At 40.5% G+C, this 12912-nt stretch overlaps 1 protein-coding gene across 7 annotated transcripts in view; it reads left to right on the forward strand.

Moving 5' to 3' along the window:
* The window catches only part of fnbp1a (formin binding protein 1a), a 39542-nt gene extending 26759 nt beyond the window's left edge, over positions 1 to 12783 (forward strand). For 2 of the 7 annotated variants that reach the window (XM_072681493.1, XM_072681496.1), the window contains exons 10-16: positions 51 to 233; positions 2135 to 2149; positions 2598 to 2707; positions 4792 to 4924; positions 5593 to 5711; positions 5800 to 5954; positions 6780 to 10895. In XM_072681493.1, the coding sequence (XP_072537594.1) occupies positions 51 to 233; positions 2135 to 2149; positions 2598 to 2707; positions 4792 to 4924; positions 5593 to 5711; positions 5800 to 5954; positions 6780 to 6958 (894 nt within the window). In that variant the 3' untranslated portion in view covers positions 6959 to 10895. The other 5 variants (XM_072681492.1, XM_072681495.1, XM_072681491.1 and 2 more) reach the window with 4 other exon arrangements.
* The last annotated feature ends 129 nt before the right edge of the window (positions 12784 to 12912 follow it).

Consider the following 12912-nt stretch of genomic DNA (forward strand, 5'->3'; position numbering starts at 1 on the left):
TCTCCATTCCTCCATTTCTTAATGTGGCTCCATTACACCCTCACCTGTAGCTTATGTCTTTGTTAGCGTCACCCCGCCAGCCCCCTCCCCCTCCCCCCACGTCTCCGTCCCCGGAAGGCCTGGCCAACGGCCCCCAGTCGCCTCAGCAGCCCAAGGAACCCCTGAGTCAGCGCCTCAATGACTTCATGAGTTCCAAACATAAAATGCAGTGCCTGCGGAGCCTCAAGCGCGGGGTAAGTGGCAGAGTTGGCTGTGCTGGGGTTTGTGGGAGTTGGAGTGTACTCCTGTTACACGTATAATAACACTACTAATACTACCACTACTACTACTGCTACTAACTAACTACAGTAGCTTTTATTTATATGGTACCTTTCATACATAGAATATGGCTCAAGCGTAGTTATGTATCATATGCAAACAGCATTTAAGGGGAATGCTCCGCTGTAGAGAATCTCGCCACGCAGAATTGTTCACAGGGATGGTGGCGGGAACTAGACGGCCAATGCTTTTAATGCCTCTACAAGCTACACCACTGAACTTCCATAACATGCTTCCGTGCCTGATGCCAGAAATTTAATTAGAAGGTGTGTAAGGATACACAATATGTCCAAATGTTTGTGGACACCCCTTCTAATGAATTCATTCAGCTACTGTAACTTGCACCCATTGCTGATACAGATGTGTAAATGCATACGCACAGCTTATCTAGGCCCTGAAAGTATTGTCAATAGAATAGGACTTTCTGGAGCAGATAAACATGAACTATTGACATCATGCCTAATGCCAGGCGTGGGCTAGAGGGGTGTAAAGCCCCCCAGCATTGAGCTATGGAGCAGTGGAGCTGGAATGTTCCCTGGAATGATGGTGCTCCATCCAGTACTTTTGGTAAGAGTTGGAGATGACCTCACAAACATTCTTGCCACTGAATGCAATCAAATCCTCACAGCAGTGTTACAAAAGAGTTACTACGTTACTCCAGCAAACACAGGATAAGGTCTTTTTGTAATACTTTTGAGTTTGGAAGAAACAATTGCGCACATGAGCAGGTGTCCCAATACTTTTGTGCTTTTAGTTTAGTTCTGCATCTCAGTTTGGTCAACAATACAGTCAAGCCTCAAAAGACACCTGACCATGGAGGGCTGTGGTGTTTACAGGATTTGAACTTATGATCTCCCATCTTTTGACAAGCAGGCAGTTAGACAGTTGTGCCACTCTAGCGCTGTGAAGTCATCTACATTTCTGTGTACAGAGAGAAGGGTTTTGCGTTTTTATGTAGGGTAATTTCACAGCTCTAGGCCGACCCTACGGTCTAACTGCTGCTCATCAAGTGTGAGGAGATCATTAGTTCAAATCCCAGCAAGGGCTCATGGAATGCTAACAGTCTGTGGACCTCATGTGACGGGAGATTTTTAACCTGCAGATAGGAATAAACAGTAAACAAATTGAGTTAGCATTTCATGAGCCCTTGCTGGGATTTGAACTAATGATCTCCTCACACTCGATAAGCAGCAGTTAGACCGACTGTATTGTTGACCAAACTGAGATGCAGAACTAAACTAAAAGCACAAAAGTATAGGGACACCTGCTCATCTGCGCAATTGTTTCTTCCAAACTCAAAAAGACCTTATCCTGCGATTGCTAGAGTAACTTAGTAACTCTTTTGTAACACTGCTGTGAGGATTTGATTGCGTTCAGTGGCCACAGTCTAAACATCTTATACACTATTTAATTAATCAGTTTCAGCTGGAGCTCATATACTGATGTTTTTGAGGCTCAGCTCAATATGTAAACTGAGATGCAGGACTGAAAAATGTGAGTTAGGAGAACTGTTGACTAGACTAAATAGAATTAACTCAGAAAATGCTCTGTAATCAGTTACTGTATCATTTTAAGGTGAACTGATTTTATAAGTCAGTACATTTAGCCTATAGATGGTCTTCAAATCTGCTCATCCGGATCATGACATTAGCCAGTGTAATGCCAGTATGATTTGCCTGTTCTTCCATGCTTTGCTCTCAGTTTCATCCCAATCCATGCTAACATGAATCCATCTCAGCTGCTGATCTGACCTGAATGTGCTGAATTGATTTGAAATTCCTTCTCTTCTGTTCTGTTTCTGTTCTGTCATGCACAGCTCTCCCTGAAGCTGGTAAGTGTAAGAGTCCACTGTCACCTGTCCAGCCATTCTCCAGCTTTGGCCTTTCTTTTCTTTTCTTTTTTTCCTTTTTTCTTGCTGTACTGCTTTGCTAGAACCATTATAACATAAACTAAAGCTGCGGCTGACTTTAAACAGCTCACAGCTGTTACTGCTATTGCTGTTACAATTGTCTGTTGTAACCCTAGTCTGTTTTTAAGTATTTGTGGAAGGGTCAGAAAAGGGTCTTTAGAAACTGGAGCTGTGTGATAATTGTGTTAATGTTAGTCGGCGTGTCCTGCGTGATGATCACAACCAGTCTGTTGTGACCTTTTCTGCTTGTAGAACGTACAGCATCTAAGCCTGCTCATTACATTATCCTAAACCCTTACTGAGAGAAACTGTATTCAGATGTTCAGTTCTATTGAGCCTCTGTATATATGTGTGTGTGTGTGTGTCTCAGGGAACAGGCCAGGAGGACTACAGTCATTTACCACCTGAGCAGCGGAGAAAGAAACTGCAGGCCAAGCTTAATGACGTCAGCAAGGACATCCAGAAAGAGATGGATCAGAGGTATCTGTTCACTTGAACATACACACACACACTTGTGCATGCAGTTTCCACAAGGCAGACAACCTTCTTTCAAGGTTATTCTCATCCCCAGATTTAGTTCTGGTCTTATCTGAAAAAATGATCTGACATTGATACTGATACCATTGATCTGCTGATACCAGTACTGATCTGATATTTTAAAATCTATGATGGATGTCCCAATCTTGATCCAGTGGGTCGGAATTGGGGCCAATCCAGGGACATTTCAGATTGCATCAGATATTGACTATTTTAAGCTCAATCCAGTTTTTATCCTGTGTTTTTACTAGTGCTCTGTTGTGTTTTAACACAGCATCCTCTGGCGTCCTCTAGCCATTAATCATATGGAAATTATTCACAGCCTGAAGCAGTGAGGAACAGACTCAGAAGTTAACTTAGTAGATTAAATGAGTGTACTGTGAACTATTTTACAGTCAAACACGAAACTTAATGTCCTTAATGTCCCGTTTGGCCTCCCATCCACACGAAAGTTTACTCACTTTTTAATCACCGAAAACAACATCAAGGTGGAGATCTTTACTCCTTACATAGTGAACTACGTAAGTAGTCATAAGACTAAAGTGTCTAAAAGCAGATAGCACTAGATTTCAGATTTCGACATTTGGGAAAATGTAAATACTATTCTGTTACAGATTTATAATTCTCTGTTTAGATTCTGTGACTACCTAGAGACTAGTGTGTGATTTCATCATGTTTTGTGTTTTGATGTCTCTATTTATGATGTACTGTCGCCCTAAACAAGGCTAGCATGCTAATGTGAGCGTTTTTCGTCTCTTTTATCACTTTATTGAACTGTCAGAACTACCACTCACCCTTTATGTTAATTTCAGAAGAATGTGTTCAGAACCGGGAAACTATGTGTGTTAAAGAAATATGAAATCATCGCACATTCACAATGCTACAAAATTTGACATCAGTAATCCACAGAAATGTATCTTTTCAGGGGTCTTACTGTGCACATTTTAAACATGAAGTGATTTCAGTCTGAAGAGATACTGCAGTGTATTAAAAGGAACGGGGAGCTTAGTCAGGGAGGTCAGTCAGGCTGGATAGGAAATGAAACACACTGTGAAGTTTAGAAGTTTAGAAATTTAGAAAATGACAAATGCCAAACATATCAGTTTTTACTTTCACATTATTTAAATAACCTACTAAATTTGACTTAATTACTTTAGTGATTAATAAATCAATTCGGTATTATTTGACAGCACCAAGTATTTTTTACTGATTTTTAAATTTTGTGACCATATTATCTCTGAAAACCCAAACATTTGGATTGGATTGGGCAATAAAAAACATTTAAGTTATGTGATCAAATCAGGATGCAAAAGCATTGGATTGGGTCGTCCCTAAAGAGCTAAACTTCTTTTTTAAAATAGATTGCTTCACTTAAGATGACCATATAAAAGTGTCAGGTTTAAACTGACTCACAGGAAGAGGAACACAGCTAACAACGTGATCTGTACAAAAACTGTAGCTTCATATAAGAAAGAAAAAAAATAGAAATATTTTCATCCCGATCTTCCATAAATGTGTTTTTTCTCTCTCCTCCCAGAAAACAAATAGACAAAGGTTCAGAGAAAGGCTGCATGTTTAGTCTCCTAGTGGGCATATTTATCTTGAACACTTCAGAGTATCTTGGAAATGTTGTTTCTCTGTGTTGTAGCATTTTATTTACATCCTTCTCTCACTGGGGAAAGACAGTTAAGCCAGTCAGACTCTAAAAAGTAAGATTTTACGGGCTGAAAAGAGCATTGCTGTATATTCAGATTCATCATGTTCATAGAAACTACAACCCAGTAGTCACTTGCTTAACCTGCAGTACTTTAATTATCGCTAGAATGGAGATTTCCAGAGAGTTTTATTAAGGCTGACTTGGGTAAAAATCCCCCTGATGAACTAATCCAATCCAAACAGGGCTTTAGAGAGCAGATGAGTGCACAACCTGGCTATTTAAACCAATAAAGGAATTGTAGTTCCTAGTTTCAGCACTGATCATGCCTGTGTTTTGTTTGTTTGTTTGTTTATTTATTTGTTTTTCACAGGGACGCCCTGACTAAAATGAAAGAAGTGTACATTAAGAACCCTCACATGGGTGACCCCAACAGTGTAGACCCACGCTTAGAAGAGGTGCAGCAAAGCATAGAGAAGCTGCAGCTTGAGGCTCATAAATATGAGGTGAGAATCACTTTAGTTTTTTAGTGAATGTTTAATTCTCCTCGTACTCAAAATATAATGTATAACCAAGCTGTGTTTGTAGTCTGAAGTTTTGCACTGGAGCTATGACACTAATACAGATAATGAAGTAATGGAAGCTGATAAGCCATCCGTTAGTATGCTGCAAATTGGTATCTGCACAAATTGTCTCTCTTTTATTGTTGAGATAAATGCTTTGAAATAATGTGCTTAGATGCCTAATACCTCTGCATAGTTCTGCATGTCTTGGCTGATCAACTACATTTTGTGCAAACTTGAACGACTGATTAAAATATGTCTAATAAACATAAGAAATACATTCGGAGGGTTGCTGTTAGGTTGGAGTTGAATTTGGAGGGGTAAACGTTTTGGGACATACATCTTAATCACTGAATTCAGCCTACAGGTGTATAAAATCAAGCACCTAGCCATGATGTCTGCCTTTACAAGCATTTGTAAAAGAATTGGTGGTTCTAGAGAGCTCACTGAATTCCAGCATGGTGCTGTAATAGGAGTCACATTTGTAGGTGTCCCAATACTTTTGCCCTTATAGTGCACATTGCCTGGTAATGTTTTTTGAGATGATTAGGTTTTAGGCACAGACTTAACTGAGACCGTGTTCTTCTGCGACTCTGCTTTTCCTTACTCAGGGCTGGCTAACAGACGTGGAGAGAAAGCTGCTAGAAAAAGGCAGCACTCAGAGGAGACAGAGCGCCCACTTCGACTCGCAAGGCAACACACCCAACAGCTGCGCCCAGAACAGAGAGAGGTACTCCGAAAACAGACACTGACAGTCCACCTCCCAGTGGTCATCCTCAGCTTCTCTGTATTCATTTGGACTGTTGTATGTACTATATGTCTTCTGCACGCAGTCCGGATGGCAGCTACACGGAGGACCCCAGCACGGAGACGGTGCAGTTCAAGTCCCGCAGTACTGAGTTTGACGATGAGTTTGATGATGAAGATCCTTTACCCACCATAGGAACGTGCAAGGCGCTCTACCCGTTTGAAGGTAGCGGCAGAAAGATGCTAGCTCCTGGGATAAGCAGTTGATCACCTTTATTATGTAATATTGAAGATTAATGTTTTAGCTCATATAGATAACAGTGACTTCAAATCTGATGGGAGCTGGTTAACATGACCTTTATATCTTGTGTTTTTGTGTATTGCATTATTGGTTCACCTTTTTGTGGGTTTATGTTACAAAAAGAGGCTTATTATATTTTAAATGACACTTTTTATCTTGTAAACAGGCTGCTTTTGTTTCTGTGCCTTTAAGACAGATATATGCAAATAATCTGTTCTAACTGGCTGCCCTGTGTTTCACCTCTCATTCAAACATCAGCCTGAGCTGAAACACTCCTTATAACTGTACCCTGAGCAAGTGGGGCTAAACAGCTGTAGGAATAGAATAGTTGTATATATACATAAATATATACAAAACGATGCACCTCGGCTTCTACGAGCTTTCATTAAAGCGATAGTTCAGGAAAATATCCAAATTAGCCAAGACATGTTTGTTGTGTTCTCAGGAATGATGGTCCATCCAGTACTTTTAGGATGAGGTGGGGTGATGATCATCTAACATCCTGACCTCACTAATGCTCTCGTTGCTGAGTGGATTAGTGCTCCAAAATCTAGTAGAAAGCCTTCCCTGAACAGTACAGACAGGATAGCAGGATAGATTTTCAGAAGAATCATCAGGTGTCCCAATACTTTGTGTAGTGTGTAGTGTACATCTACAATACAGCTGCTGTATAGGTATAAATTAGTCTGTCCAGAAATATACAAGAACTCCAAGCAGTTTATCTCAGCATGTTCTCTTCCCATTCCTCAGGCCAAAACGAGGGCACCATCCCAATGGCGGAGGGCGAGATGCTGTACGTAATAGAGGAAGACAAGGGTGACGGTTGGACACGCGTGCGCAGGAACGAGGACGAGGAAGGATACGTGCCCACGTCCTACATCAAGCTGTGCTTCGACGCAAACTCCAAAGGTGCCATGACATACATTTAACCCCACAGAGCTAAAACAGCATACCTAGAGTGAGCAGCTTCCCCTAGTCGTCCGCATCCTCGGGCCATTTCCTACTGTTCAGCAGGGCGGGACGTGAATGGAAAAGGCAGGAATTGTTCACTCTAGGCTGTTTATGATTTACGCCTGCATAAGAAAGAGAGAGAGGCTGAAAGGACATTGAGTTACTTATGTAAACATGAGCTGTTCAAAACGCCACCTCCGTCCTGTGGGAAGGGAAGTGGACAGAACCTGTTGTTTTTTTTACATGTGCAAGATATCATGTAGCATATCGGACAATTTGTGTCTGTATTTATAGGCTTCTTCACTTTGCATCTTTCTCCCTCAGTATCAGTTAGAGAAAACAAAAAGAGAAAAAAGTGTCCGTAAGGACGAGACAGGCAATAGAGCCGCCATCGCGGCGTACTTTAAGTCCTTGGTAGAAAAGGCTGCTTAATCTACATTTCATATCATAGCTTTGGGTATTGTGGTTGTTTTGTATGAAATGTTTAAACCTCGTGTTTTTTGTCCATGGCTGAGCCAAAAGTAAATAATAATAAGGGACTCTTGGGATAAGAGTATAATAAAAAATTGCTGAGACTAGGGAATTTGACCCATAATAAGTGCATAATTTCTTCTCTAGTACTTGGTTAGATGTCTCTCTGCCTTTGTGTACCAGTTCTGTCAGGTAAGGATTTCGCCAGTCTCTTGAGATCCTTGCCAATTTTAGTCCACTCTTCCACTTAACACTCCCATGTTTCAGGATGACCACTGTGCAGTGTTTGTACATGACTGTCAACTGAGACAGTTTGACTGAGCAGCAAAATCACCAGACAGAACAATAGATGATTGTGTGTTTTTAGCTTAGATGAGACTAACTGATCGGGCTTGATTTATGTCAGCTGGCTGTTAGAAACAGATTTTAATGAATCTAATGAATGCATTCAGCTGCTTTATGTTGTACCCATTGCTGACACAGATGTGCAAATGCACACCTACACACAGCTTGTACCCTGTAGAGATGTACTGCCAACAGAATTGTACTCTCTGAAGCAGATACGCATGAACCCATTGGCACCATGCGTAATGCCAGACGTGGGCTAGAGGAGTATAAAGCCCCCCAGCATTGAGCTGTGGAGCAGTGGAACTGTGTTCTCTGGAATTATTATTATGGTCGGTGCTCCATCCAGTACTTTTTTGAAAGAGTTGGGGATGAGGTAGGGTGATGATTATCCAACATCCTGACCTCACTACTGCTCCAAAATATAGTAGAAAGCCTTCCCTTGACAGTAGAGACAGTTACTCCAACAAACTCTTGTTAAGCTCTTGTTTAATATCCTTGATTTCAGAAGAAACAATGAATGAGCAGGTGTCTCAATACTTTTGTCCATATAGTATATTTTACAAATAAAGGTGCCTAGAATGCATTTATTGAGTTTAGTTATTTTTGTATAAATACAGATTTACAAGTCTCTTTGCTCTGATTGGCTGGTATACAGCATAGCAAACCATGCCGGATAGTGTTGCTGTACTCTGCTGCTTTCAGTATATGCTTTCAGTGTGGTGTGCGGTTATGTAGCTGAAGAGATTAGCTAGTATTAATAATTGTTTATTGTATTAAAAAGTGTCATTAAAAATAAGTGTTAATACTAGCCGGTTAGCTTGTATTAACATTTAGCCAAGCATGCACATGTTTCCCTAGCATTGAGCATGAATCCTGTTCAGACATTCTCAATTTGGAAAAAATGTTTGAAGGAAATGAAACAGGATTGATTTCTTCATTTTTTTGTATTGTTATGATCAAATGATCAAATGATTAGGTGTTAGAAATTGAGTAAAGTTTTCTCGACCTATTGGCACATAATTTTGCTGGATTCATTGACCTATTTTTCTTGTTTGATGGACTAAAAGGAACTGGAGCTGCCTGATATGACCAGTGTAATCCTTACCTGACAGGACTGACTTTGTTACAAAGGCAAAGTATTAGAGAAGAAAGTTTTTTTCTGTTGAGCTTATAACGCCTCCCATCTCTGAGCAAAATTTCAAAGACTTCACACTTTTTTGTTCCGATTTTTACCACAGTTAAACTGTGTTTCTATACCTAAGTGTTTCAATTCTAAAATTATGACTGTAAATACTCTACGAGAGTGCATGGAAGAAGGACGGAATAGCCTAAAGTTTACTCAGGTACTTATTTTCTTCTATTTCTTTTACGTAAATGAATATATGATATTTGTTCTTTGCCCCAACAGTTCCATTCATGCTAAAAGTGTACAATGAGGGAAAAAATAGCTACAGTAATTCTCTGCATGCGCGTAACAGATTTAACTAGCTTTGCAATCACTGCTGTCCCAAGCACCCCTCCAAACCCCTTCCCATGGAGCCAAACCCCCTCCCGATTCTCAAATACAGCTGACGGCAGCAGAAAACCAGGCTTTAGTAGTAGTGAGTAGAAAGCTTCAGACGTCTTCCAAGTGGCATGTGCTTACATCATTGTGCTGCTTTTTGAGCGTAGTCGGGGCGCTAAGAAAAAAAAACACAGTCTGCATGCAAGCTGGTTCTTAGTTTGACTGGCATGGTTAAACAAACTAGGTATAAAAAAATCCAACTGTTGGATTCAGAGATCCATGGAGAGCTGTAGCACAGGGACAAAGCACATATCGTGAGTCCAGACCCTGGTAGTGATGTGATCACAGCTGTTTCTGCATGCCTCTGACGCATACAGGATGTCTGTCGCTCTGTTACTAAAGCTTATCCATGGTTTTCCTCGTGAGACAACAGTAGCTGTAAATTCTGCGCTTGATAGAGCGATGCAGCGGGATGTATTAACACTTATTCACACCTGTATTCATTGTATTACTGTTCAGGGCTGAGTTTCCCAGAAGCTTTGTAACTCCAAGGACTTCGTTAACTCATTCTTAAGAATGTTGATTAACAAGCGTTTCCTGAAACCTCCCTAACTAAAGTACTATCAAAGTAACTCTGTAGCAAATTAATGACTAACCCGACCTTTTCCTTTTCTTTAGGTGGTTTTGGCTGCAGTTCAGCGCCTAAAAGCCAGAGGCTGCTAATTCTTAGGGGGAAAGAATCCACATTAAAATAATGGAATGGAAAATAAAAAAGGAATAATAATAAGTTAAATTTATTATATCAAACAAATATCCAATTCAGCATTATTATTATTATTATTATTATTATTAATAGTAGTAGTATTATCTGTAATATATAGTTTTATGCAAAAGTTTAGATACTCAGTACATGTGACTTTCTAAATAAAATTAAGTTCACATCCTTCACAGACACTTCTGCACATTCTAAAGCGTAATTACGATTTATTTACTGAATTTAAAAAAATCATATAAATTCAGAAACAAAAATAACGAGAAAATATTATAATCATTTATCATAATAATTTAAAGCATGTTACTTTTGCACACACAGTTAAACCTGTAAATACTGTATAACCCATAAGATCTAAAAGTTTTGAGTTTCGTATGATTTGGGTTTGACTGGTCGGCTGTTCCGGGGGACGACTCACCAGAGATGTTCTTTAAACACATTCGTTCATTTTCGGTTTGCAGAGCTTTTCTTTTCATTTGCCCACTTGTTCTTTTCTCAGGTCCTTGGTAAGTTCTTGGTTCGTTTTTGGGAAACTCACCCCTGTTAGGTCAGTGTTCACCCCATGAATGTGTGTAAATTCAGAGAGCTTCTCGCTACAGTTTTTCTACTTTTCTCTGACGACTGCTTGCTTTCTCTCTCGCGCTCGTGCTCACGTGCGGGCAGATAATGAGGAGTCTGGAAAAACAGTTGTTATGAAGGAATGTCTATGCCACATTCTTATGCTGCGTCTCTAACATCTTGTGTAATTGTTTTGTTTTGTTCTGTTGTTTTTTTTGTTGTTGTTTTTTTCTTTACTTTTTTATTTTGTTTTGGTTTTGTTCTTTTTTTCTTTGCAGATCCCTAAAAGCGTTTGGCTGGCACAGGAGTGGCAGGGCAAGCGTCCTTGCGCGAAACATCCTCCGTCTTAAATGTGTAGTCAGAGAGGTGGCGCGTGAGGCCTGCCTGACAGGCAGTTCCATTCTTAACGCGATCTCTGAACCTCCTTCTCCTTCGGCCAGAGGCAAAAAACAAACAAACAAACAAACAAAAAAACCCACTCGGAATGTTGTCTGAGTTTTTTTGTTTCTTTTTTTTTCCTCTTTCCACCTTTTTTATAATTAGTGTGCTGATTTGCTGAGCTTTGCTTCTTGTATGGACCTAGACTTCTTTAGCCTTGTGTGCTAGCTGCTTGCTATCAGACCAGAGCCCTTAGGTACAACCAGTAGTCCTCAGAGGCAGATACAGGACTGTGAAGTGCACGTAGTCGTGAAGGTTTTTTTGTTTTTCACTTACAATAACGTAGTACCTGGTGTACTTCTGTTAAATGCCTGACCTGCACAAGATCTTTTGCTGAGAAACGAACAAAAAAGAACCTTTTTATGAACATTTTATCAGTCCAGACTTTATTGTTCTCATAAAAAAAAAACATTAAATGTGTTTTTTTTTATTATTATTATTATTATTGTTTTTTTGGGGGGTGGGGAGTCATGCTTGCACTGATGAAAAGTGATATGATACAGTATGGTGTGTTTTTGCGAGGAACGCTGTGTGTAGAGGTGTGTGAGAGGCAGCTGGTAGGGTTGTGTATCCGCTGCACGGGTAAGCACCTCTGTAGTCGCTCTCACTCTTTCCTCACACAGACGAAAGCAGTGCCACCTCACTCGCTCACTCGCTCACTCACTCACTCACTCACTCATACTCACTCTCTCTACCCTGTAATGTGTGTACACACGCCACACCTCCCTTCTCTCTCTCTCTTTATCTTCTACTCTTCCCTGTCTCTTTCCTCTTCTACCCCCTTGTCTTTCTCCTTCTTCTACTCTCTCTCCTCCATCTTATTTCTTCTCTCTCTAATTCTTACCTGTCTATATTTCCTTTGCACCCCCCACACTTCTTCCCTCCCTCTCTCTCTCTCTCTCTCTCTCTCCCCCTTCATCTCTCCCTCCCCTACTCTCTCTCCTCCATCTTGCTTTCTCTCTTCTTTATTTTATCTGTCTATATTTCTTTTGCACCCCCTACACTTCTCTCTCTCCCTCTCTCTCTCCCTCTCTCCCTCTCTCTCTCTCTCTCTCTCTCTCTCTCTCTCTCTCTCTCTCTCTCTCTCTCTCTCTCTGGGCTCAGTGGCTGTGGCCGTGTCTCGTGTAGCTATAGTGGTGCCGTTCAGTAGATGTTGATGATGTTCTTGCGGCTGGTGCTGTGTTTCTGCGCATGCATGCTTGCCCTGTCTCTTTGTATGTGCCAGTCTTAGGGGTCCAGTCCTCCAGCAAGTTCAAGCCTTTCACCTCCAACGGTTGAACTTGCTCCTTCAGTTGTGTTCGTGCCTGTGGTTTACTTTCTTATTTTTTTATTATTATTATTGAGATTTTTCATGTTTTAAAGGTTTTACTTTTGCCACTTATGCATGGCCACCTGCTTCACACCCCTGAGTTCTGAGTTTTAGACTTTCTTTTCTTTTCTTTTTTATTAAATTTTTTCACAAAGCCAGGATTCTTCAGTGGTGGACATTGTTTTACAGTAATTTCAGTTTGATGTTAAACACAAATATTTACCTCATTTCTGATGGATTTTTTGGGCTGCTGTTTGAATCAGCTCTGAAAGACTAATGTTGTTGTTTATCTCCATTTATAAAGAAAGAGTATTGCAGTGCTGAGCCGTGTGTGTATTCTCTATATTGTGCTTTGGATTCCCTTTTCCCTTGCAGACCTTCTCATAAACATCAAACTGCCAAATCAGGTGTCGCAGCCTTGTGATTTCATTGCTGACCAATCAACTGGTCCCTCATCGTGTTTAACAGCAATAACAGGAGTGAGTTAGTCCTCAAGTTCCAGAACAGGTACATTATAAAACACTACCAAACT

Source organism: Salminus brasiliensis, chromosome 6 (genome assembly GCF_030463535.1).
Source record: "Salminus brasiliensis chromosome 6, fSalBra1.hap2, whole genome shotgun sequence".
Classification (NCBI taxonomy): Eukaryota; Metazoa; Chordata; class Actinopteri; order Characiformes; family Bryconidae; genus Salminus; species Salminus brasiliensis.